Source organism: Epinephelus lanceolatus, chromosome 2 (genome assembly GCF_041903045.1).
Source record: "Epinephelus lanceolatus isolate andai-2023 chromosome 2, ASM4190304v1, whole genome shotgun sequence".
NCBI lineage: Eukaryota > Metazoa > Chordata > Actinopteri > Perciformes > Serranidae > Epinephelus > Epinephelus lanceolatus.
Genome location: NC_135735.1, coordinates 29558187 through 29584848, shown reverse-complemented (window position 1 = coordinate 29584848; position 26662 = coordinate 29558187). Strand labels below are relative to the sequence as shown.

The 26662-nt window shown below is 43.0% G+C and overlaps 1 protein-coding gene across 1 annotated transcript in view; it reads left to right on the top strand.

Moving 5' to 3' along the window:
* Positions 1 to 26662, top strand: part of elp4 (elongator acetyltransferase complex subunit 4) — a 61601-nt gene that overhangs the window by 10060 nt on the left and 24879 nt on the right. The window contains exons 4-9 of the mRNA XM_033642225.2: positions 1697 to 1831; positions 3297 to 3433; positions 6296 to 6380; positions 9557 to 9745; positions 14550 to 14658; positions 18338 to 18444. Coding sequence (XP_033498116.1) covers positions 1697 to 1831; positions 3297 to 3433; positions 6296 to 6380; positions 9557 to 9745; positions 14550 to 14658; positions 18338 to 18444 — 762 coding nt within the window. The remainder of the gene's footprint in view (positions 1 to 1696; positions 1832 to 3296; positions 3434 to 6295; positions 6381 to 9556; positions 9746 to 14549; positions 14659 to 18337; positions 18445 to 26662) is intronic.

The following is a 26662-nucleotide window of genomic DNA, read 5'->3' as shown; positions in this document are numbered from 1 at the left end:
ACTTGTAGAAGTATTTTTTTGTGTCAAAATATACGAATCAGCTCCCACTGTACAGTATTCAGCCTGGTTCACTCTGGTCGGACCATGAATTAGTGGGTATTGTAGGCACACAGCTTTTCCCAAGATGTGGCAGGGTCAGCGGGGGTATCTGAGAGGTCGAGGGTGGCATGGTTGTGGCATTGTTGAAATGTTTCCCGATGCATCACTCTGTGAAGTGGACCGAAGCTCCAGAAGCTGACTGCCACCCAGCATACAGGAGGAGGGCCTCTCTCCCACTGATTGATAGTGGGAGGGGTCACAGTCTCACCCTCTCTTTACATATCAAAGGGTTATTAAGAGAGGGGGACTCCCAGTGGGGATATATCACATCATTTAGTGTTTTCACAGCTACATTCACAGCATGCTAATCTTCAGATACTGAGGTTGTACTTCTTGCATTATGTTAACATGCACCCAAGAAACAAGCTTATTGGCAGAAATCAAGTTAATGCAGACACTTTCACATGCGCTGCAATACCTCAGGCACTTATAAACCCATGTTTACTTGCATCAGCTAATCAGTTAGATTTCCCACCCACCCATACCATGTTTTTGAATCAGAGCTAGCAAGATTTTTTTCATTTTGTTGGGAATAAATTACTGCACAGTGAAAGAACAGGCTGTCTTTCAAGAAATCTCACTGTTTTTCTCACTATGTGCATCAGTCTGAATTAACAGTCTGCTGTTTAGCTTTGGCAAGTAAGTCTGATTTATTTTAGTTTCAGTCTAGTTAGACTTTGGATCTTATTGTATTTAATACAAGGACACACTACTACAATGATCATTCATCCCTCCGCACTGCTGCCACAGCAGTATTTTTCCTCTGTAAAGGTTTTGTTGTCATATGCATGTGCTTTTTTAAAAAACCCATTAAACCCCAGTTAAGTTTCTACGTGACCAAGAAATGAGGATTCTCCAGGAAAAATCTCACAGTTTTAACTTGTTTCAACACAATTAAAGAAACCAGGTTTGTTTTTCGTTTACATAACAGTCAAGAAATTATGTTACTGTTGAAAGCCGGCACTTAAGTGCATGCACATAATGCACTGTTAGAGAAGACTGTACTGTCTTGTCACACTGTGACAAGTCATATAACACATAGGCTGTAGAAATAATGGACAATAGCCACCGCGACATCACCCAAAGGTGATTTGAAGCCTGGAGTTCAGCATATCAGATGTCGCCATCTTGTTTTTTGGAGCCAGAATTGACCATAGTTGGACAAGAGGCTGGAGCTGTGAAGGACTGAGGGGTGGGTCTGACTGAGAAGCCGAGGACACTACAGGCAGACAGCTTGTCACTCAGTGCGGCCCGCCCTTAATTATGCGTAAGTTAAAGCCTTAATAAAATTCAAATGGGCGAGTTATAGAAAAAATAAGCCTCAGTACAGCTGTCATGAACAGTAAAATAAGCTCTAGAGACCAAAACCATTTTTGTACCAGGCTGTAAACATGTTAACTGTAAAGTTGGGCATTTTAACATGGGGGTCCGTGGGGATTGACTGGCTTCTGGAGCCAGCCTTAAGTGGCCATTGAAAGAAATGCAGTTTGCGGTTGCTGCTTGGTATTTTACAACAATAAGAGTAATTAAAATGTCTTTGGACCATTCACAATCAGCACATTTTAACTTATTATATTAATTGTATCATTTTGTGTAGGAACTCCCGGCTCCCATCTTGGACGATGTTGCTATCCACAAACCAGTGGAGCAGCCCAGGCTGTCATGTGAACCTCAAGACAGTTTGGATGCCATGAAGATTGCCTGGCGCTATCAGAATCTTCCAAAAGTACAGGTAATCGGGTGACCGAATTACAGTTTATATTGACTGTTATTGATGGCAGCGTATTTAGACTAGAATATACTGCAGGATATACCGAGCTTTATAATCAGACTACTTTTATTAAAAGTTCAACATGTATATCCGCTATTGATTTTATGAGAAAGAACAGCACTGGCTCTCTGGTCTTAGTGATTTGGCAATTGTCTCTACCACTAAATCCATCAGCTTCTAAACTCCTTTGTGGAGTGAATGAGGCCTCAGCCTCTCCTTTCAGAGCTGGACCAGATTACTCACACTTAGCTGGCAATAGGTAGGCTTTTCACTGGTCCCCAACTCATATATACACACACATACACACACGCCTGCACCCCTGCTTAGCCTGGGAAACAAGGGTACTTTGCAGCCTGTGCATTGACATGTCTGCTCGCTCAACCCTATGACCCAGACCTGCACCTCTGTCTTCCCCCAAATCCCTGCCTTTCCCCCTGCTAGGGTCGGCAGCCCTACACTCTTTCTTCCGCTTTGAGGAGAGGTGACCCTCCCCTTCTACTTCTCTGCAGTCTCCCCCTTCAGTCTATAATCCATATCGCTATGTGGATTAACAGCACACAGTGTGTCCCTGGGGATCCTCTCCCTCTTTCTCTCTCCCTGGAAACTTCTTTATATCTGTGTCCTTTCCTCACCTCTCCCCCTTCCCCTGTAAAATCGTCTTTACAAACCACTAGTAAGCCCCACCAGAGGATTTGCATCCCAAATTCACCCCCAGAGTCAACGCTTACTTTCCCCTTACACACACCTCTCCTGGCATAGCCCACTGTGTCGCTCTCCCGATGAAGACATCAGATCAAAGGTGAGGCCGTCAGGGCGGGGATAGAACGCTAAGCGGGTTGCCTAGCTCACAAAGAGAAGATGAGCCCCTGACCCCCCTGCCCTGCTGACCCCCTCGTCCCGCCAGGAGAGGGACACACCGGGGGCCCTAATCCAGATTAGGAGTAGATTAAGGGCCCCTCCAACAATGGAATCCCTGGTTTCACCGAGAGAGAAGAGCTAAAACTCTCTCTTTCAGCTGCAGGAAAACATCCGCCTTCCCCTGCGTCCCTGACACGTTTGCTTTCACAGCCAGAAGTGGACATTTATGTGAAGAAATGATTAAGAACGTGGTCGTAGTGGTTATTTAACTTCTCTGCTTTAGGAATGTTGAGGAATGACCCATAAACAATGCAATTGCATTACCATAGTATAGTGAAGCACACTCATTTAACATAGTAGAAAGACAAATAAGATTAATTTTCTTTATGAGTTGTTTTATTGTTAGCGGAAATTAGTTAGTGCACACAATCAGTTTGTTGTAAGTGGACTAAAGCAAGCAGTATCTTCACACACGGATGATTTCAGATACACGCAATGCTTTTTAATTAAACATATTTTGGTTTTTATATACTTTAAAATGAGTTTGACCTGTTGACCTCCTCCTTAGACTGCCCTGGCATCCTCATCCCGGTTCGGACACTATTATGACGTCTCCAAGACGATGGAGCCAGAAATTCGCCAGGCAGCCAAGTGCCACCGCTTCTACCTTCCAGAACATCCCACCCAGTCATCACCCACACACAGGTAAAATGACAAGACATCATCCACAGAACGCATGGAAACCAATGAGACACCATCCGCAGAACACAGGCACACAAACACGACATCATCCACAAAACACAGTTACACAAATAAGACATCTTCAACAGAACACAGGTAAGCAAACATGGCATCGTTCACAGAATACAGGTAAACCAACAATGCAGACAGACCAACATAATTTAAGGAGAGCATACTGTATAAGCCCTGCAACCAGCGTGTGCGTTAAAGAAAAGTCAACCTGAGGGGACATAATTCAAATTCAGTGCTTCCTTGTATCATGTAGAGCACTGTGATACTCATTCATAAGAATTTAATAAACTGTGTGGCTGCAACTGATCAATTCATCATTTTACATTTCTAAATTAATTGTGTGTCAAGAAAGAAAAGCCCATTACGTAGAAACAAGAGCCCAGGTTGACATATTTAGATGTTTTGTTTAGTGTGACAAACAGTCCTAAAAGCAAAGATATTCCATTTACCTTGATATAAAACAGAAAAAACAGGAAATACTTACATTTCAGAAGCTGGAACAGGTTAATGTGTGACGTTTCTGCTTGAAAAAGGCTGAAACGATTTAATAGTTATCAAAATAGTTGCTAATTAATTTTCTATATATCAGCGAATCAATCAATTAATTGTTTCAGCTCCAATAAAGTACAGTACACTTTCTTAGTTTGGTATAAATAGTCATTGAGATCTATTACCTTGCTTAAAGATATAAATGAATATTAATCAGTTTAGGTGACATTTAAACATTCATGGTTTCATCATATTTGAATGAAATGTCTTATTTCAACAAAACAGTGTTGTTTTTTAAATACATTTTGAAAGCTCAGTGTTTTTACACTTTAAACAGCTGATATAAATCCTGTCTTCCGAAAAGCTTGCCATTGGCCTAAGACATTCAGCCTCTTGGAAAGGTTGTGTATGTCTATTCAAATAAGGGTCTTGTTTGCTCAGTGTCTGTTTGATTTCTCCTGCGTTGAGTGTATTTAGGGTTCAGAGGTCATGCAGGCTCTTTACTCAGAGGGTGCTGTTGAACACACAAGGGCACACGAAGGCACACTTGCACACACTGGGTAAATACAGCAATCTGGAGCACAGAGGATGTGGAGGAGGCTTTATAGAATCCCTCTTCCTTTATTTTGACAAACAGAAACTGTTTAACGGAGCTCTCATGCAAACACATTAGATGTTGTGGATATACAGTTTAAAGTGTGCATTTTCACAAGTGTGGATCGTGAAGCCGACTGTATTTGCTTTTTTTTCCATTACAAAATATCCATTCAAAACCTAATAATATCTACTAATAGCTAACAAATTTAATATCTTCTCTACTGATGTTTTCAGTGTTGTGTGGCAGTGTAGTGAGTAAGAGTGACATGGTGGTATTGTTGTGCCGTTGTGGCGCCTGAATGGGTCATAGATCTTACAGACATTTTGACAGCAGGAAACTACACCTGCACCGCACCATTGTGCCCCCCAATACTGACACACATACGTACACACGCACACACACTCAGCATATTGCACACGCACATGTACCACACAAACTCCGAAGCAGGCTACTCCCCCTTGCACGTGTCCACAGCCCCATGTTGATACCCTAGCTGTTAAATTGCTCCGTTTCACTTGAAGGCATAATTGGCACAAATTGCTCTCTAGGTGATACAGATCCTGTTGTTTAAGACCAAGCATCCCCCTTCTCTCCTCCTTTCTTCCCTCACTGAAAGAGGAACACCGAGATAAAGAAGCTTCCCCGTGTATGATCCTAATTAGCTGACGCACTAGCCCCTGTAGCTAAGCACCTAGACCTTTTTGGTACCTGAATGAAGGGTGCTCAGTAGGGGTAGCTAAAACACAATGGCGTCCCACACAATGGCTGCCAACCAGAGGCAACCTCCCGCTCAACTGCGTGTCAAACCATCCCAGCCCCCTACCTCAGAGCAGGGGCATGGGCAGAGAGGCCAAGGAGGGTAGGTGTCCCTCTTTCACCAAACCAGCTCTATCATTAGCCCCAGCGGGGTCAGGAGGCGCCATTGTTGGGCTGAATAACTGAAATAGAGTACATGGATGTATTTGGCGCAAGTGTAATCAACACGAGTGTGTATTACTGTTCTTTATGCAGGGCTATTGGCGTGTGACCAATCTATGTGTATCAGCTTTTGTAGCCTGCAGGTCGAATTGACAACTGACATAGCAGCCCACTGTGACTCACTACAGAGTGGTCATTATAATGGTGGGGCATTCTGGGGGACCTGTGTAAAAAGATGGGGTTAACATTCCTATTGGCCATCCTATAAGCACATGGTGGGCTCAGCAGTAATCCATCCCTTGACTGTTGCTAAATGTTGCTCTGATGGTACTGTATGGCCTTTGTCAGTAGTGCACATCTTACCCCTGATTAAACACCAAAATGCTGTTCCCTGTTAATTTTAGATATCAGCCCATTAATTCCCCCCCTCCTTCTCACTTATCGTCTTTGTTGTGTGTATGTTTGTGCATATGCACCTCTCATCTGACTGTTTGTCTGTCTGTCTCGGCACAATCAGATCCTCGGGGAGCTGACAGAGAACCAGTCATGTTGTAATTTAATCAACCAAATAAATTAATTGGATCTCTTGATATGGATCATCTGTCTGCTTCAGTGGCTCCAGAAAAGCACAGTCAGGAGGAACATGCTGCAGTCATAGAGGATTAAGCTACTGCGGTGAAAGGCTTGGCCCAGTTTTATCAAAATGGTTTCAATTACAGTTTACATGTCCTAAGTAACCCCTTTGTGTTCTCTTTCTGGTTGTCTCCTCCACTACATCCACTCTCTCCTCTGTCCTGTGCTCTTTACAGTACCATGCTCAAGTCCTACTCTGCGTTGCTGAAGTCACTTCAAGAGGTCATAAAGAGAGAGGGCTTTGAAGTAGCAGCCCCCATGGTAAGAACCAGAAGTAAATGACTGCTTTTCTCTCCTTGCTTATCTCCAATTTGTCGAACCTTTTTTTTTATTTTAATTTTATTTTTTTTAAGATATTTTTGGGGCATTTTTTAGCCTTTATTTGATAGGACAGACAAGCGTGAAGGGGGGAGAGAGAGGGAGTGACATGCAGCAAAGGGCCACAGGCTGGAGTCGAACCCGGGCCGCTGCAGCAACAGCCTTGTACATGGGGCGCCTGCTCTATCACTAAGCCACCGATGCCCCAATTTGTCAAACCTTTTTAAGCAAATCAACACATCCTTTCACAGCAATCACACTTGGACTATATGTGTTTACATTTGCAACTAGAGATGTTCCTATAAAAAAATGTTTTCTACCAGTACTGATTTCAGTACCTGAACTTGCATAACGGCTGATACCGAGTACAGATTCAATACCGTAGTGTTAAAAAAAATGAACAGCTGTATACTACTGACCCTGTATGGCTGTGAAAGCATTGTTATCACTGTTGTATTGCATGGCTCAAGTTTAACCCTTCGTAAACATGACAAAATATTGGCAAATTGCAAATCAGCGGCAGATGCCAGTGCCTGCACAGTGCAACTTGCTGTGTAGGCTACAAGGAATTGATTTGTGGGAAACCTGCCATTTTATGCGGGTGTGAAACTACTTTAAAGTTTATTAATAAAGTTGGTATCTGATCAGTGCATAGACTCTGATTGCAACTAAAATGGCGGGCAAATCTGTTCTCATCACCCATTTAACTAGTAGAGTTAGAGTGGAGTGTTGAAAATGCCATCAGTTTTTTTTATTGATTTGACTCAATATTAGTAACAGAGTGTCCCAGTGTTTGTGGATTTGTTTTTCGTTCTGGCTCTCTATTTGACAAAAATGCAGTAGGCATGTAGTAAGCTGCCGCAAGCGGTGATGCAACACAAAAGGCAGGTGTGCATTTTTCCTTTTCATTCACCAAATGTCATTAGAGGTGAACTCTTTGACTGGCTAGTGCTTACGTGTTTGTGTTGCAAAATGTGTGCTTGTAGCCCCACTCATGAGCCCAGACAAACAATTGTGCTTTTAAATATTTATGTGTGATATGCATCAGAGGAGCATTTTTAAAAGAGCGATACTAGCTCGGCATCTGTGACCCCAAGCTCTTCTGTCACATTCCAACCACCACTTCTCTGGAGTCTCTTCACCTCTCTGTCACCTGCTCGGGCTGGCCTCACCTGTGTGTCCCAGCTGTGTGTGTCTTACCTTTGACACACATCTTTTTAATAATCATCGGCCCTCTACAGAATGCCAGAAACATCCATGGCCGCGTCTGTTTCCCACAGGACCTGGTGTAATCCTCTTAACACTGTGATGTGCCTGTATATATGTATATATACAGTGTAGGTGTGTGTGTGCGCGTGTGTGTGTGTCTGTGTGTGTCTGTGTGCGTGCACCTCCCGCGCCTTATTCACCTACTTTCGTTGACCCCTCTGCTCGTCACCTGGAGCCACCTCTCCCCCTGTCAGTCACACACAGGATTTACCTCCAGTACCCCCCACCCTCCCTCCCCAAGCGCTGTCACTCACACGCCAGATTAACTGCTGACATCATTAAAGCAGTGTGGCCGCCTGACATGCTGTTGGCACAGTCCAGGAATGCAGACCGGCACAGAGCGGCATGGGCACTGGCACAAGAATGCCCAGTATGGGTGATAGTCAGTGTGCGCGCATTTATATGTTTATTTGTTCACCTGCCATCATGCACTGTCAACATGATGCAGATTTCATATAAACTGTGTTATGTAAATAACCGATTAGAACAAGGATTAATCCCCCAAAGCTTATTTTTTTGAAGTCCTCTAAGATGAGTGGGACAGGGGTAGCAGCAGGACTATGAGTCTCTGCAGAGATTGGCTGGTGATTAGGTTGTGGTCCCAGGCTGGCTGTAGTCTATATGGCTGGCCTCGGGTCCTTGGCTGGACTCAACTGGCACTGTTCCCTGATTTTTCTATAGGCTAAACTATAGGAGTTAAGTTTGGCCTCTCTTCTTGATGCCACAGCAACAGTCGTGTTCCCCCCTGCTGGGCTGCAGACATAGAAAGAGAATTCTAATTCTGTGGCCCCCAAGACCTGCGTAGGCAAAGCCTGTTAAACAAAGAAAGGGCATATCTAATAATGACAAAGGCACACACAAACACACAACACTAATACACAAATATAAGGTATAGAGATGCAGCACTGATGGTGAATGCTGTAGAGGAGGATGGATGTATAGTCCAGTGTGAGAGTTGTCCTTTGGGAAACTATGAGCCAACTGTGAAAAACTCCCAGAAACAATGGGGTTTATTTTTCTTAGATGCCTGTGATTCTGATCCAGGTCCAAACGAAGCTTAGGTCATACTATTGGGAGAGGAAACGATGGGGAGTGGGGTAGAGGAGATTTTGGGAGGGTTGAGATAATGGAGGGGGAGGGATAAATGGGAGGAAAGGTTGGGGGGGGGGGAAGGAAAAAGTGAGCAGATTTTAGGCCAGAGCTTTGTTAATCACTCTTGGCTCTCACCTCAGTAATCAGGAGCCATCCTGAAGAAACCCCAAATAAAAGGCAATTGTAGTAAAGGTTAAAAACCTCTCACAGCTCGGACAGGCTCCTCCATTCTCTCACTTTGAGTGATATATATCCCACCACTGTTTGGCCACTTTTTCGTCATGAGAGTGGGTTACTGTTGATCTCTTGTGGTGGGGAGGTGGGGAGGGGGGTTTCAAGGGAAGGCACTCCACCCTTACCCAGGCCCCCTTGGCTGCAGAGCATCACTGTTGTGCCAAGAATGTGCTGGGGTTTCTGGGTGGCGGCCATATTGGAAGCCTGTCTGACAGGTCCATTGTGCGTGTGTCAGATGGCCTCTGTGATTGGGCAGTTGTGTCCAGTCACGTTTGGGCACTGTGTTCCGATCGTCTGTGCTGGTGAGCAGACTGTCCAGTCGCTCTCTCCCAGAGTTTGGGAATACTTCCCAAAACAATCCAAAAGCAGCAATTTGTTAATCTTCAGATGCACCGGAAGAACTTAAAATCAAATAAAACTGTGTTACTGCGTTAGTATGTGTGTGTATGTTTATATGAACTTTTTGTACACATTTTCTTTTAAGTATTTCTAAACCCCTTCTTCGTGCTTGTTCTCTCTTATAGTCAAAGTCACGTAACATCCTGCGAATTGGGCTCCACTCTCTTGGCTCAGCTCTGTGGGGTGATGACCTGTGTTGCCGTGACAACCCTAGAAATGGCCACGCCCTCACTACCTTTCTCTATGGACTGCGTGCTTTACTGAGGTCATCGCTGTCAGTCGCAGTAGTTACTGTGCCTTCACATCTCATCCAGGTAAGGGAGTTTTTGACACGAGAACAATGCGGCACAATTAATAAACATCAGAATACAGCTTATATTATTTGTTTATACTTGCTGACCTAATTTAAAACATATATATATACACTTTTTACACAAGTTTTAAGTAGTCGAGAACAGTTTATGAGTTTCTGAGATGAGGTTATACTGCACCAATACCATGACATGGACAGTTTGCAAATCATAACTACAGTGGGTTCTGCTTCATTCTTCTTCACCTCTTTGTCTTTGCTCCTCTGTTGTGTCCTAAACCACTTACCTTAAATTGCCACTGGAGGGATAAATTGCATGCCTAAGTTGAATTGGCTTGAATTTACAGATAATAGACAGTTAGGATTTTTGGTGCGTGGGTTGATGTTTGGCCCATGTGCTCCTTCTTTGTCTTGTTCATTAATGGGGAACAAAGTTTGAGGTCTTTTGTAGTGGGGCCTCCTCTTGACCCTGTGGTCCAGTGTCACCCTGGTATGACTCAGGCCTGCGCGGGGGCCTCTTCCTCACGCATCGCTCCCCCAACAGACCCAGTCGAGTGCACACTTCATTCAAAGGCCTCTAAGTCTGTTTGTTTGTTTGGGCTTTTAATTACTTGAAGCTGTACACAATGAGAGTGTGTGCCTGTGTATGCATTTTATTCTCTTACAAATATCCCTTCATGTAGTTGTGTGTCTCTGGCTGTGTTGGTGTGTGTATGTGTGTGTTTGGGGTGGGGGGAGTGTATGAGTCCGCGTGCATGCGTCTGTGTACAGTCTGGCCTCTCAGTGTGAAGGTGGAGTCATCTGCTGAGGCATATGGCAAACCACAGCCCTCCCCCAGACAGTCGACTATAGAAGCACACTCAGAAAAGCCATCTGAGACTTTCTACTAAAATGTTTTATCTCGCTTACACTTAAAACATCCTACTTCCATATAGTCCTCATTCACAAAAGCGTGGAAGCCGCATGGTCTCTGATCCTTTTTACAAAGATATAGGTCAGTGCTTAACTTTCAGAACAGCTGTGTTGTCACAACATGCTCTGGCTCCAAGCCTATATACTCAGTGCACAGCGGCCTTGGCCTAGTCAAAAAAGGTAGAGTGGCTAACTAGCAGATGTCAGCTGTGGTGGGAGCAGTCCCCCTGTCCTTCTCTGGCCTGGCCTCCAAACCCTTAATCTGTCCCCTCCTCCTTCTCCACCCTGGGGAGCGAAGTGAATGAGCGGGGGAAGAAAAGAAGAGGGGGGAAATTTTGGACTGAATCAGGTGTTGGGTGACGAAGCCAACATGGAGGTAATGAGAGGCTGTTAAGATGGGCATCTATGAAATGACCTTGTGATTAGTTTAATCACACTTGGTGTTGTTGTCATGAAAAAGATTCTAATTGATCAGCTGAGGTCACCAAGGTGTGCATGCTGCTCATTTTAAATTAATAACAACAGTGCGGCCGGTATATTAAGAACGGACATGTTAGCGGAGCCTCTTTCTGCCAGCGCCTTTGCTTAGATAATTAGCTTAGTTAACTGAATGTGGCCTTTGGAAGACTGTCTAGACTAGTAGCAGTGGGCTAGCTGGCTGAGACCATACTGGACTCTCCATCCATTATTGAGCACCTTGGGAAGTTGAGCAACTCACTGAAAGCCTCCTCACAGCAGCCCAGTGCCACAGTCCATCTGAAACATTAATTAGGCTTGTCCTAGCTCCGTCCTCCTCCATCATACTATCTCCTGTCACCATACACATCCCAACATGTAAACACACACAAACACAAATTACACAGTCCTCCCTAAAATTTAACCATATACACCTCACCTGCTGCTCAGACTAAGTGGTGTCCTGACCTATGCAAATATTTAGACTCAGGGTTTGTGCTGGTCAGGCAGAGTTAGCATGGTAGTGGGCCTACAACACTTCCACTTCTTTTAAATACTCTACTGAAATATACCATCAATATCCAATTGACTTTCTGTTTACTTTTATTCATTTCAGTTTAGAGTGTAAAATGATCATTTACATTATCAATTAATCTTCAGATTCTTTTATTGATTAATCAGTTAATCTCACACCTGCTTTCTTCAGTTTATTTTCTTCCTTGGTGCAGTTTGTTTGAGCAGGTGTGAATGCAGTAATCACTGCAATCATATGAGAGAGGAGGTGGTCTTGGTCTGGTCCCAAATGAGCTCTGGAGCAGTTTGTTTGTGGGATCGTGGTGTGACCTCAGTCTGACCCAACCACCAGGTGTACTCTGCAAGTTTGAGCTTAAATGGCTCCTGTAGCCAGGTGTGCTTTGCATTCTAGGATGCGGCAGAGCATGCTAACTGTAGCTGCTTCTGTGGTAGCAGTAGCTCCCTTGTTTGTTAGTCGTCTGAAGGCAGCACATCTTCTGTGCAAAGTGTGAAGCAGTGTAGTGTTTTCAAGATGTTTCATTGAAATGCATTTGGCATTCTGCTGGTATAGTTTCCCTGGTATATTGCCCAGATAATTACCATGGTTATGAGCAAATGCCAACTTCATGTTTAATTTCATAGCAATGTTTTTCTCATTAACAGAGGTAAGTGCACGACTCCAGAACACAAGAGCTTCTTCCTGTATTTACTGTCTTGCTCCCACCTCAGACGCATCTGACCATGTGATTTTTCTCTGTATGAAAAGAAACAGAACCAAGGGTAAAGCACTCTAAGTTGGTAAAACTCATCAACAGATTTGGACCAGAGCAAACAAATAATAGGTGTGCAAATGCCATAAGTTTACGAAATATCCAAAAAGTTTGATGTGCATCAGTCCAAAACCCAAAGATATTTCATTTACTTTCACACATAACAAAGATAAGCAGCAAATCCTTTCATTTGTAAAGCCAAATCAAATGTTGGTGGCATGGTATTTTGTTTAAAATATTATTAAAATGATTAATCAGTCATAACATGAAATACAAATTTGAACGGCATTTTATAAAATCAAATTATTAAATTAAATTCCTAAATACTAGGTAGACCTTATTGGCTAATTAGCTAATGTAACTGAGTGGCTGTTAATTTCAATTTACCAACAGTACTTTTTTCTTAATACGTCTTTTAATATTATGAATTGTGAAATAGATTTTAAACCAGGTTTTAAACCAAGGCATATAACCATATAATCATGTTGGTAAATAACTGTCGTATCAGTTAGATGTTTTTAATGGAGAAACTGTGCCTGTGTTCCTATTTGAAATCACATTTTTAGAGAAACTCGTGTGTCTATTTCTAGCCTCGGAAGTGATGTGCATATATTTTGTCTCATATATAGACTCTACTCTCCCAAGACGTTAGACAGACTGAAAGGCATCTGCCTCCCTCAGAGTTATGTATTGAATTTTGGGTATATTCTGCACATAGCCTACACACATTTTCAAGTAAGAACACACAAGTACAGACAGCCATACAGCCGAACAAAACCAACTGAGCCTAACAACTGTGATAAAATTGGGGTTCATCAGTGACTGGTTACATGAAAGAACTGTGGTTTACTTAGTCAGGTTAAAATACTGCATGTGAAATGAACGCTGGGCTCTCCCTATGACCTGTCAGTGAGTGACTGTCAGCTGTGGCTCAGGGTGTTCGTGGGATTTACACTGATGGAATCTGAGCTAATTAAGCCAGCATAGACTTTCACTGCTGAACTCAAGCGACTCCTGTTTGAGCCCTTCATCTATTATAAATAAGATTAAAAAAGAAAGATGTCCACCTCCTAAAACTCGAGGAGCTGTGGAGCACGTGCTTGTCTTACTGACGTCATTCCGCCCTTCTGCCACTGTACTGAGCAGCTCTGTGTGGACACTTTGGATTCCTCTGACTTTGAAACTTCTGAGCGTTTGCCAAAGAGACTCATCTTTGTATTTAAGTAAGCACAGAAGAATTATTATGGCCTAATAGACTAGCACAGATAAAGTTTTAGCAGACTCTCTCACTCGCACAGACACTATTGGCCTTACTGTACCATTAGTGTTGTGAATAATTTGTTGTAGCCTAACTCTTACACTGGGTTTAATTGCTGCTTTTCAGTGACCTCAGATACCCTGTAAGTGCTGGTGGTCCTGACTGGTGGGATATGCATACTTTAAAAGTAGGACAAAAATGAAAAGGAAGAAGAAAGAGTGGGGAAAAGACATGAAGGCATGAAAACTGCATTAGGCGGTGGCAGCCAACACAGAGAGAACGATGTGAATGATTCAAGAGGCAAAGGGATTAATAATGCAGGACTCCCTCTTTCCCTCCATCCCAGTGTCCCTCTCTCTCCCCCCTCCTCTCCCTTTACCCTCTGCCTCCACCCTTTTGTATACTTCGCCTTCATTCTTGCTATCTACTGTATTCGCCCCTGATGTGTCCTCTTTGTTGTCAAGTCACTGACCTAACCAGTAGGGGGAGCTCTCCCCATCGAGCCTCTGCTGCTCTCTCCCTTTTCACCTCTATCCTCCCCTGCTGTGTGCAGGTTTGAGAGTGTGCACCAACTGGGAGCCTTTTTGTAAAAGTTGTTTCAAATATTTTCAGTGTGTTGCCATTGACTTTTCCCAAGCCGCCCTTTTTAGATGTATGCCTGATGTAAATTGTATGTCCATTTGCTTGCCCTGACATCACCTGTGTAACCCCTATCAGGGCTCTTTCCCCTCTATACCTCATCACCCTCACCTAAGCCATGGGCAGAAATGACCTGGCCACGGGACATGATGACCTAATTTAATTGCAACACTGATGGCCCGTCAGGAGGCTTTTAATTACCTGCTCATGTTTCTCTCTCTGTCTCTCCCTCCCTCTCTCTCCCTCTCTGGACCCTACAGGACAGAGCTCTAATGGGCAGCATAACCAGGCTATGTGACAATGCCATAGCCCTGGAATCATTCAAAGGCTCTGAGAGAGAGACCAACCCACTCTACAAAGATTACCATGGTAAGAACACACACACTCGCTTATCTTTCTGTCTCTTTTCCATCAAATATACACACATATACACACAAGCAGTGCATTAAGGCTGGGGCTGGGCTGTGGATGGAGGCAGGGCAGCCCCCTTGCAGGCCAGGCTGTCAGTGCGTGTTAGTGTGCTGCTGCTCAATCAGACGTGCTCCTCAGTAGACAGGCCGGGGGGGATTCAGCTGCCACGCTGTACCCCCTCTCCCTCGCACCCTCACCCCCTCCATCCCTGCCTCCCCCCCTCCAGCAGAGCCTCTCTCCCTTCTCTCCCTCTCGCCTCGCCCCCTCTCCATCCCCAGTCCCATACCCCTGAGGCTCTGGAGCAGAGCAGACCAACACTGGGGAATCGATATTCTCACCATCACTCTCTCTTCCTCTCTGCCTCTATCTCTCCATCCCTCGCTCAATGTCTCCATGGCCAGCATGCTCTGCTAATAAATGGAGGGCAAGGCTTTCAGTAGGAGAAGAGGACACCAGTAAGGGACGGTCGGAGAGACGGAAATGAAGAAGGAGGTGGGGAGTGGGGACACAGTTTGTCTCTGCTCTTGGTCCTCACCATCACTTTTCCTCTATGGTTTTATCATTCGTTCTTTGTCCCGTTTGCCTCCCGTTTTTCTATCACACTCTTCACGCATAAAGGTCAGTTTAAGCGAGTGGGGTATTTTTAGCCGTGCCTCTCGAACTCTCCAACTCACTCTTGCGCTTTTCCTCTCATTTCCCCCCTCCCTCCTCCCCTCCTCGGGTTAGACAGCTCTGGTTGTGACAGATGAAGGGATAAGGAGTAAAAACATTCAATGGCATATTTTGGTTTCATCTAACAGCATGTTTTATTTAGATAACACATCCCATAGTGATCACATTCCTCTGCATTGTAAAGGTGGGTGGCATGTAAAGCCATTCAACATATGAGCGTAGTGCATCATTTTTTAAAATAATTTTGTAGTACAGAAATGTTCTTTGGAATTTGCAATTAATATTATTTGAATTTCTTGTTCACAAATGTATTTGCCCTCTTGTTTAACCAGCCAGAGAGATTCTGGTTGGGTTATGAAATACATTTATGTGCATGATTGTTGTGATGTGTGGTCATGAGTGCAAACGCATCTGGTACGAGTGTGAGAGTGCGTGAGAGTGCGTGCGGATGCGCGTGCGTGCGTGTTTGCGGCAGCAGTTCAGGGCTGCTCAAAGCATGCTGGGAAGCCTGTCACTGCAAATCAGGCAAGGGGAAATCACCCAAGTGCACAGAGGAGAGAAACCACCATCCCCCACTTTCTCTGTCCGTCTCCCTTTCTCCATTTCTCCCTCGATCTCTTCTTTTCTCTCTCACGCTAATCCATACCACCCCACTTCTACAGTACTTTTCCAGTTTTATGAAAATGTAACTTCGCGGTGACAGGACAAGAAAAACGAAGAGTTAAAAAAATACTCCAAAGCTTCCTTCTATCCTTGCAGGAGTCCTGTGCCTGCATGTCTGCGTTCTGTCCCTCATTGCTGTAATGTCTCTTTTAATTGGTAAATTTCCTTTACAGTAAACCCATGCTCTAGCCTGTAGGGAAAAAAGAAGAGAGTAGGAATGCTGCTATAGCAATCTTTATGGTTATTTGATAAGAAGCCTTTTTTTGTATTATTTCACTGCAATACTACCATGTTTTTAGTTTTTGTCAGTGGAGTTTACCTACTGTAACTGTGCTGCGGTTGTAGATGTCTGGAAAGTACTGGTTTGCAAAAGCCTGTCCCACTACAGTCACTCCATTCTCTCAAGTAGACAGGCACACTTTGTGCTTCAGATCAAATAAGGACAAACATAACATTGCGTTTTGTGCAGAGTTTTTTCATGCCTGCATCAAATAAAAACAACATTTACCTTCGGTGGTCACAAAAGTTGTTTGAAAAAAGGAGGATACTGTTTTGTAACTTTTTTTTTTTTTTTTTTTTTTTGGCAGTTGCCCCAGTTAGATAGAAATTTCCTGTTATTAAAACAACAAACAAGTCATCTGTACAGTGCCCTCCTGAATTGTTGGCACCCTGAGCAAAACGGGCTGTGAAAAAATGTCTTTGCTGCTTATCCTCTTTGTCTTTAACTCAAAATACTCAAAAATTTTTACCTTTTCAGTGAAGTGCCACAGTTATTGGCACCCACAGAAAATCCTGTGATTAAAATCTAGTATAAGTAAATCTAGTAAGTATATTATCAATCATATTTTACAATTTTAGGTTTACCTGTTTGAACAGAAATTCTTAATTGGTCAACCATGACTTCCTGTTTCACTGGGGTGTAAATATGAGGGGACACAGGCCATTTTCCCTTTGTCATTCATCACTATAGGAAAGAGTGAAGAACACAGTGACGATATGTGACGAAAAGTTGTTGAGCTGCACCAATCAGAAAATGGATATAAAAAAATCTCTGAACAGTCAAAAATACTAATTTACACTATTAGGGGAACAATTAAGAAGTTTAAAGCGACAGGAGATGTTAAGAATCAGCCTGGAAGAGAATGTTTTTGTACAGTTTAAAATTACAGGGACAGTGCACATTATTAAACATTGTTGTAAATGTACCAGTTTAGCCAGTTTTGCTCATTTTTAACTCTAGTCCCTGGCCAGGTGTGAGGGCAACTACGAAACACACACACAATACATTAAAACAGGAACAGCAGTAATGTACATATAGTGTGTTCACTGACTCCACACACCATGAGGAGGATGGTCTCACTGGCAAAAAAAATCTACAAGGATCCCAGCTGTAGAATTGAAGAGCTAAACTGAGTCTTGGGATCAGAAAGTCTCCAAAACTACATTAGACGAGATGCCAACAAGTTGTTTGGAAGGGGGCAGAAAAAAAGTCACTGCTGTCAATCAATAACAAACTTAAGTTTGCTAAACGTTACTGGAACTTTCAGTGGGACTGGGTTACATGGTCAGATGAGAGCAAACCCACATAGAAAATCAGTGGGATGAGCTGAAGAGGAAAGTGTTGACCTCACAATCAGAAGGATCTGTACAGATTCTGTATGAAGGATCCCGTTCCATGTGTTCACCAACTTCATTAAACCTTATAGGAGAAGACTCAAAGCTGTTATCTTGGCAAATGCAGGCTGCTCAAAAAATTAGATGAAGGGGTGCCTGTAATTACAGCAGACTTTTTTTTTTTTTTTGGAGAAAAGTATTGGTTTCATGACAAGAACTTTTTTTCAGTTGTGTTAATCCAGTTAAAGGTTATATATTTGTGAATATCTTGAATGAAAGATCATGACAGTAAACAATAAAGACATTTTTTTGGCATTTCCTTTTGCTCGTTTTTACTCAAGTGTACCATGAGTAAACTTTTATAAGTTGCATTATTTTAACAAGATTTGTCTAGGTTGTACTTTATTGACATGGTTTAACTTAAAACATGCACAATGTGAATAGGTCTGAAATAGGGCTGCAGCTAACGTTTATTTTCATGATCAGTTATTTTGCCAATTATTCTTGATTCATCGTTTTGTCAAGTAAATGTCGGAAAATAGTTAAAAAATACCCTGTGTAATTTCTCAGAGCCGAAGGTGATGTCTTATCAGCAGCTCTAGACTGTAATAACTTGCTTCCTTTTACTGTGCTTTTTAAGGACTCTTTAGCCCATTCAATTTTAATCTGCTCTCACTGCCCTTCACAGGTCTGCTACATGTACGCCAAGTACCTCACCTAAACTGTCTGGCGAGTAAACTCCCTGACCACAAGGACCTGGCCTTCAAGCTAAAGAGAAAACAGTTCAGTATTGAGGTAAGTTGTCAAGGTTACTTAGCATAGCCAGAGTTTCCTGATAAACAAAACATAGTGTTAGGGGTTCTAACCTTGTGTGTTATTTTTAATGCTGCCTCTCAATCAAAGGCAGATTTTTTTTTTTTTTTTTTCATTTGTTTCCCCAATTTTATTCATCCAATATGTTTTTAGTAACTTGCCATTTAGAAGTAAAGTAATTGTCTATTAAGTCACATTCTTTCCCATTCATTGTGTTCATAGCAGTGCTGAAATGAAGTGCTGATGATAATGAGAAGTCTCTCACATTAGCCGAGTTCTGCCAACCTGTTTTTACTATTGGGTGTCAAAATCAAAGGTGAAGCTATTGATTATTCACTGTTGCTGCCACACTTACTGCAGTGTGGTGTCAAGAGGCAACAGAGTGAAAAAAATCTCTATCTATATGCACAAATATGTAGTTCAAAAACAGTAATGGCAGTTTAAGTTAAAGGTGCCGTTCACATTTTTCTATATACTAAAGGAGTATTAATTAATTACCATTCAAAACACTGATGCATGGACATGTTTGATTTTACAGAAATATCATGAATTTAAAAAAAATCTTAATACTAAAATAATAAAAGCATTAAGAATCAGCTATCAGTAGCTTCAGTCAGATGTCCTACCAGCCCATCCATGACACTATCAGAAACAGTTTAAGCCACAGTAGCTCTCAAGGGAACAAGCTATGTACGTTAGGTGCTGTGTACTATATCTGGCAGGTCAGTGTTCATTCACTCCCTAGTTGGCAGCAGCCATGACCTGGTGAGAAAAAGGAGCAGTGGACCGCAGCTTTCCCTTGCACTGTAGCCTGTACACTTATTTGAATGTGATCAAAAGCATTTGCAGGTTGAAAATATCCTTCCACAAGCAGTTATTAATATTTTGACTCTGCAAACATTGCTGAAGGATAGCAATAGGAGGGGGTGAGGACATACAAACCATATTATATCAGCAAGATAAACTTAAAATCTCTTACTCACTTGATGACAAAGGATGCCTGGCAAATCTTCATCTACATTGCATTGATTTTGTAGCTGCTAAAAAATTAAACAGAGAAAAAAAGAGCTGTCAACTAGTTAAGCAGCAACAAGGTGGTCACTCTTTGAAAAACACCGCTCAGCCTGTGAGATGATGATGTTGCATGCCTCATCCGTAACTGGTATTGGTGACTCTTCTGCCCAGCCAGCATTTCAGTTTGCTGTAATATTTGCTCTTATATATTCCCTTTGAACCGAACAAGAGCCTCTGCTGACTCCAGCTGCCTTGATAACAGCTGGGGGTGTCCTTTGTGTTGCCTCTGCGAGAGCTGCAGCTGGTTTTGGGGACCTTGGAGAAGAAGGTGGCTGAGGTGGTTAGGTCACCCTCAAGAGAAAAAAAACACCCTCAAAATGGTCATTCATGGTTAGATTGAGCTCTAGTGCATAGCAGTACACAAAATGTTCATTTGGATGGGTTTCCTTCATCAAGGTCTGTAGACATTCCTGTTCATCATGGCGGCACAGTCATATGTTTGTGCGATTAGCATGTCCTTTAACTTCCATACAACTCTGACGGTGCTGACAGATCCAAAGCGGCTCTATCCTCTACTTCTATAATCTTAAACAAAACTTTTCTCACTGTATTGTTTGGCAGTATGTATCTAGATACAAGCACCAGCTGGGATTTGTGTAATACATCAGTCGTTTCATCAGCATGCACAGCAGCAGACACTATCTCAGCCACTGGCATAGCAAGGTTCTCCCTGTACACATGTATGTACAGTTTGCTCTGAATCATGCTAGAGGTCCCTTTAAAACTGGCTGATAATCATAATCCCTCTGGAGCCTTGAGTTGCCCTCACACATTGTTTCAAATATGCATTGGAAAATTTTGGGGGTTCAAACAATCTGCACGTAGCGCCATTTTACATTATTCTACACAGTTTAATAAAGGTAAGCACATACCTGTTCTCTTCAGCTTGCTAGTTATGCTGCTCAATTTCCTGTTTGTATAACCTGTCAGTCTTGGTAGCTATAATTGTTCTGCTTTGCAAGCCCAAATTTACAGCGTTGTTTAGATGACTGGTGCTGCTGTCATATTTGGTTGTCCTCTTGTGCCCCTGCAGAAAGAAAAATACTAACACTTAGTAAGATCAGGCTTTTGTGTTTAGTTACAATCGGCATTCACTCCCCAGACAAATGACTCTGCAGTAGTCATGGGTATGTATCGGCTCCAGCTCTGATTGGCTTCAATTGGCAGTAATGGAAACACGACACACGGATGGACGTGATAATTTTTGCCCCATTTCCAGCATCATGAAATGTTGTTCTGCCACGAATTCCATCCGTCTCTGTCCATCATGCTCTAACAACATTCCACTAAGTTTAAAAGAGAGCATGAAAACGTAACAGCTACAAAACAGAAATCACCACCTTTACAATTTCCCTGGCCTCCATGCTGCTTTCTACTGTTTACTAACCCTGTTTTCCTGTGCGTTCGTCTAGTCATATGAAAACAGAAGGGCATACTTGTCTACTGTAGAGCCGTGTACATGGCTGTAGTCTGCTGGCAAAGAAAAAGGAGTCTATTGCCTATTTTTAGCAGGTTTTCCCACATTTAAAAAAACCTGCATATACATGCTAATTTTGGTGGAGAAAGAGCATTGGAAAGATACTTGATATCCTGAGACCAGGTACCGTCCTATCCAAATAACATGCCCGAAAAGCAATAAAGCACCGTCTTTGACAAGCTAGCAACTGGCCACATTTTCCTGTAGAACCACTCCACATTAAATCTGCGATTATTAATTCCTACGTTAGTCAGTACCTCTAAAATGACACTGTTTTCTGCTGCCAGCAGGTGGGGCATTGCCCCAAACGCCCCAGCGACTCTAAATGAGATATCCAAAGGGCCTTTGCTGCGTCTTCTGAGTCACATTGGAGTGAGGACCGAGGGCGATTCTACGCAGAAAATGTCATCTTTTATAAGGGATGGTTAGAACTTTTTAAAATTTGCCTTATTGTTTAAAATCCTTCAATTAGCTTGACCATTTTGAGCCTGTATAGAATATAGGGCACACACATACAGCACAGGATTGTATAGCCTTTCCATTTCTTCATTCATTGTGATTTATGATTTCTTATCCTCTTTCTCTTTCTCTTCCCGTCAGAGACGCATCCATTTTGCATGTGTCACATCATCACTCTCACTCAGAGCAATCAATCTGTCACTGACCTACCACTCTAGAGACAAATTAAGGGGCCCTCCTCTTAGCTCAAGCTCATGATTGGTCCTCATTACATTATCATTACCTTATCACACCCTCTGGTCCTTGGCTCTTAGTGAGTCCTATTGTCTCAGGCAGGAGGTGAGGGGGAGGAGAGGAATGCCCACCCCCTCCCGAACCTTCTCCGCATCCTACGGTCAACCCCTTCTCATTTTCTGCCAGCCTTCACCATCCTCTCTAACCCTTTCTCCTGTCTGCAGTGGCCCGCTCCCCCTCCTTTCTCTGACCCCCTGAATGGGCCACTCCAGTATAGATTTATATGGTCCGTAAAAGTCAAGGTGGTTATCCTCAATGGTCTTTTAATTAGGCCTCTATATTGGGCAGGCCAGGGGGCAGAGGCCTAGAGCATCCCTGTAGCTCGGTGGGGCCTGGATACTGTGTCATATATCCCAGCAGCACATTGTAAAGACCAAGCTTTGTCTGCCTTCCTTGTTTAAGGAACTTTATTGGAGTTTTTGTTGTTGAATGGTAACCATACTCTTGTGCTGCCCTCATACACTTAGGATTAAAAGAAATCCAGTCCACAGAGGAGTTTTCAAATTTCTAAAATGGCTGCATTTGTTGACACAAGAGAGTACATAATATGAAATGTCAATCACAGTCCTTGGCCATGACACATTTTTATGTGTCAGGGAAATTCCCAGAGAACATTGTATCATATCACCAGTCATGCATCAAATCAATCAAAACACACATTGTAGTACGCAATTGTGTTCTCGTGTTGGGTTCTCTGGCACTCTTATTGGCTGTCATTATTTCTGTACATCACCTTAGATGGAGATGTCACGAAGGTATGAGTGCATGTTGGCTCTTTGTCAGTGGTTGCAGAGGCTGGTTTGTATCAGTGTACCTGTGTATACCTTTGCATGCAAGGCTACCGTTGCGCTCCGACTACGTGGCTCATCATACACTGTGTTTGACCTGTTGGTTAACTGCCTCGGTGGGCCACTGATTGACACATGAGATGGTGATTGGATTCTAAGCCCAGTGTCTGATGTGTGACAGCTCACACCATCCCTGCTAATCACCTCATTTACTCAAGCTACAGGACTCCTCTGCCTGGGGCAACATAATACAGCATTCTCCTACTGAGGTTTTTTTTCTGAAGTCCTCATAGTTTGTTTTTCTTACACACATCTATGGTGGTCGTGACAGATCACCTCTCCTGCTGCTTTGAACTTCTTTCAACTTTTGACTCCATATTTTAAATGCAGCAAATGCAGCTTCATTCTATTTATTATCTATCTGGATTGATTTGTGATTAGGTGGTGATGAGTGACAGGTGATTGACAGCGCTACCTTCTCACCGGTTCGGTCAGGCAGCTACATGTCACCCCAACTGTGCATGAAGTCATGCTGGTAACTAATTTCTTAACTGTTGTTTGACTCACACCTCTATCACCTAGTGCCTCAGGAACGCAGAAAAGTATTTGTTTGCCAGCACGTAGAGTGCAGATTTTGTCGATAAGGACGTGCTCTTGTATTCTGTTATTTGTGACACTTGATTTTTCCCAGTTTGATTGGTTTTAGTACATTGATTTTCGTCCCTACATCATCGTCAAAGTTCTGTTTGTTCCGTGATAAGGTTTCCAAGACAATGGTCGACGTTTCCAAGAGTTCAAACTGCGGTTGATGAGCAGTTATTAGCCATGACGCCTGAAGCCAGAATTAACCCATGGCCCTGTCTGAGCAGGTAGGGGAGTGTTAGGTGTTTAGACGAGATTAACACATACTCACAGACGCATACACAAACACTGCTTACACCCACACATAGAGGTATTGACATTCATGCAACGGCACAAGTACATACTTATTGGGAAATGCATGCACATAGGTGACACTCAATGTGTGTGAGAATTTTCTCACTCACTCATATTAAGCCGACACGGGCTTCTGTCACTACTTTCACAATGCAAGATGCTTTGAAGATGAAGCTCTGAAGAATGCAGATGGTACGCAATTACATTCCCCTTACCTTTGTCTGACCCTTTAAACTGACAGGCAATGTGCCTGTGGGGTACCGGGGTGCCAGAGGCAGGTCATGGGGTCAAATACAGTATAAGAAGGGGATTTGTGTCAAATTAGTCTTCTCTTAGCAGGCTTTTTGGAGGTGTCACTGACTGAGCTCTGCCCCTTGGATGGCTTTATAGTCTGGACACATAGATTGGCTTTAAGGAAAACTTTTAAGCCTTGGGAACTTTGATTTTTGTGTTGATGTTAATGCATCATTTTTAAGTTAGCATTGGAGAGATTCAGTAAGAGAAAGCTGGGTGTATGGGGGGTGACACTTGATGAAGGTCCTGGGGCAGATTCAGACTGAGGATCTCACTGCCTCATGCCACATTGATAAATAAAGGTCATTATAATTCACAGTTTTGGACTTCAAAATACAGTTCACTTCATCACCCAAGTCAGAATGATTAACAAGAACATTTTTCAGAAAGCTTCTTGCAAATGAGTTGAACCTGGCCCAACTTTTGCAGAAATGCAGCATGTCTAGGAGCCGCGATGTCCAACTTAATGTTACTTTGTAGCATTAATGCTGTATTTCTGCTGTTTACCTTACAATTGCCACAATGAAAGAAAAATGATTGCTGCCATGAGTTGTAAAAACCTTCCTCAGGGTATAATGAACTGCTGTGCAGCGTTTTGGCATTTGTTAGGCCTTAAAAATCTTGGATTTTTTGCTCAAACTGGACATCCCGAATGTATTTTGTCATCTCACCAGTACCTGAAACAATACACTCCCACCGACACAGCCCCTGAACTGTTTTAACCCAGGCTGTTTTGGCCCACAAATGAGTACCTAAAATAGCAAACAAACACAGATGCCATGTCAGCCAAAGTTGACATTCAAGGTAATTAAACACTAATTTAATAAATATAGTGCTAAACTGACTATGCACTGTGTTTTTAACCCTCACACGACCAACTCTGCCTTCATATAAACCATCTCAAGTTGTCCAGTAACCTTCCATCCCACATGACATGAACTTGGCATCAGCCAGCTGAGTATGTTTTTAATCTGTGGAAGCGTATAGGGAGCAGAAAAGGGGCATGAAGTGGATGATGATGCTGAGTAGAAGAAGACTTAAGGAGAAGAGGAAGCAGAACTGAAAGAGTCCGAGGGAGGTGTATGGAGTAGGTTAATGTTTCTTGGCATGTCCTCAAAACGTCTTTAAGACAACGCCTGTGTCTGCCCCCTGTTGAAGCCTGTGGGTGCCGAGGGAAGGGTGTTAATGGACCTATGTGAGGAACAGAGCGAAGGCTTGGAGAGGAGGGGGAAGGCATAAGCGGAGAGGAGCAGTTAAGTGATTCTCAGGTCAGGTCTAATTAAAATGAGGGCTTTTCCTCAGAGGCACCAAACCGTCTTATTGAGAGAGAAATAAAAAGGGAGGGAAAGAAAGAATTGTAGAATGCAGAATGAGTTAGACAGGGTCCTCAGGGCTTGTTTGTGTATTTGCTTATATGTTTGTTTGTATTCCACGCCTGGTCGTATATCTGCCTCCCCATGTCTCAAATAATGCTTGGTACTAAAGATCAGAGAAAAGCCAATGTTAAAAAGAACTCATATGGAGAAAGAACTGAACTGGGTCATTTAATATTTACTTCCATTAGTGGATCACAATGACTATTCGCAGACTGAGAGTCAACTAAATACAAACAATGGGCTTACTGGATGTCTTGAACCTATTAGAAGCATGCAAGAAAAATCCTTAGGTTCTTCATACATCTGCCTGTGATTCCTACGCCTGCCTTGGGAATCACAATCAGATGGGAATGGACCTTTTGGAATAATATTCTGATTGAATAATTTATAGTTCCTCTCTTGGCGCACACCAGCCTCTGTCGCATTTTGGAATGAGGTGTGCTTATGGTTTGTGCGTGTATAAGAAAGAGGGAGAGAGAGAGCCCGGTGTAGGCCAGTCAGTGGCACGCGATCGGACCCCTTAGCCAAACAATATTCACAACATACATCAGATTTGCATCTATTATTTAACAGGGATGTTATCTATTCTGCAAATGTGCATGTGTGTTTGAAAAGGCCCAGCTTGTAAGGTCTTTGTGCTGATTCCTTGGTGTCTGGGGGTTGCAAACGTTTGCATGTTTTGGGGTTTGTTTGTTGTTGTGTTGTGATAAGAGCCTGGACTTCCTAATTAGTGATCTTTTTTAAATCTGTTGATTGAGGAAACCAAACCATTTCACTAATGTCTAATTTTATGACAAATCCACTGAGCTTAGGGCCAGAAGTTCAAATATGGCCCCATATCGTGGTGTAGGTGATTTGACATGAAGTCAAGGTATCCTGGGCATGGAGGACGTGCTTGACCTGATAAGGTCAAGGTTCAGAAATAAGTAAAAACACTGACTAAAATAATCCCCAGTGAGTTTTTTATTGTCGTATGCCTAGGGAGAAACAGAAGTAGCAGTTGTGTTTGCTGTAGTTGAGTCCAAGCACAGTGAGAGAGTATCTGGGACTTTGCCAAATGTGCTGCCCCCGATACTATATCAACACAATGCCGAAACGTTTCTTGCGAACGGGCAGTATTAAAGGAAAATAAAACAGGGCATATGTGCTCCTCCTGCCAGACTGAGTAAGAGTGCGGTCTGCCCAAACTCGCCCTGGAAGTGAAGCTGTTTCATCAGTGAGCAGTGAACCCTTAACATGGTCCATGCACCACTCAGCCCCCATCAGACTAGACTGGCCACATTGGACTCAGACCTGATTAAAGTAGCCCTAGTTGTCCTCAGCTCCCATTAGAGAGAGAAAGGGAAAGAGGCTGTAACTTGCATGCCACCCTACATCCATGGGGTCTTGTAGTACTATAGGGTATGTGTAAGTATGTTCAGAAAGAGCTCGCCATTAGCATAATGGTAGTGACTGGGGAACCATAGGCCCCCTGGTGCTTATAAACTGGGTCTTCACTGTAT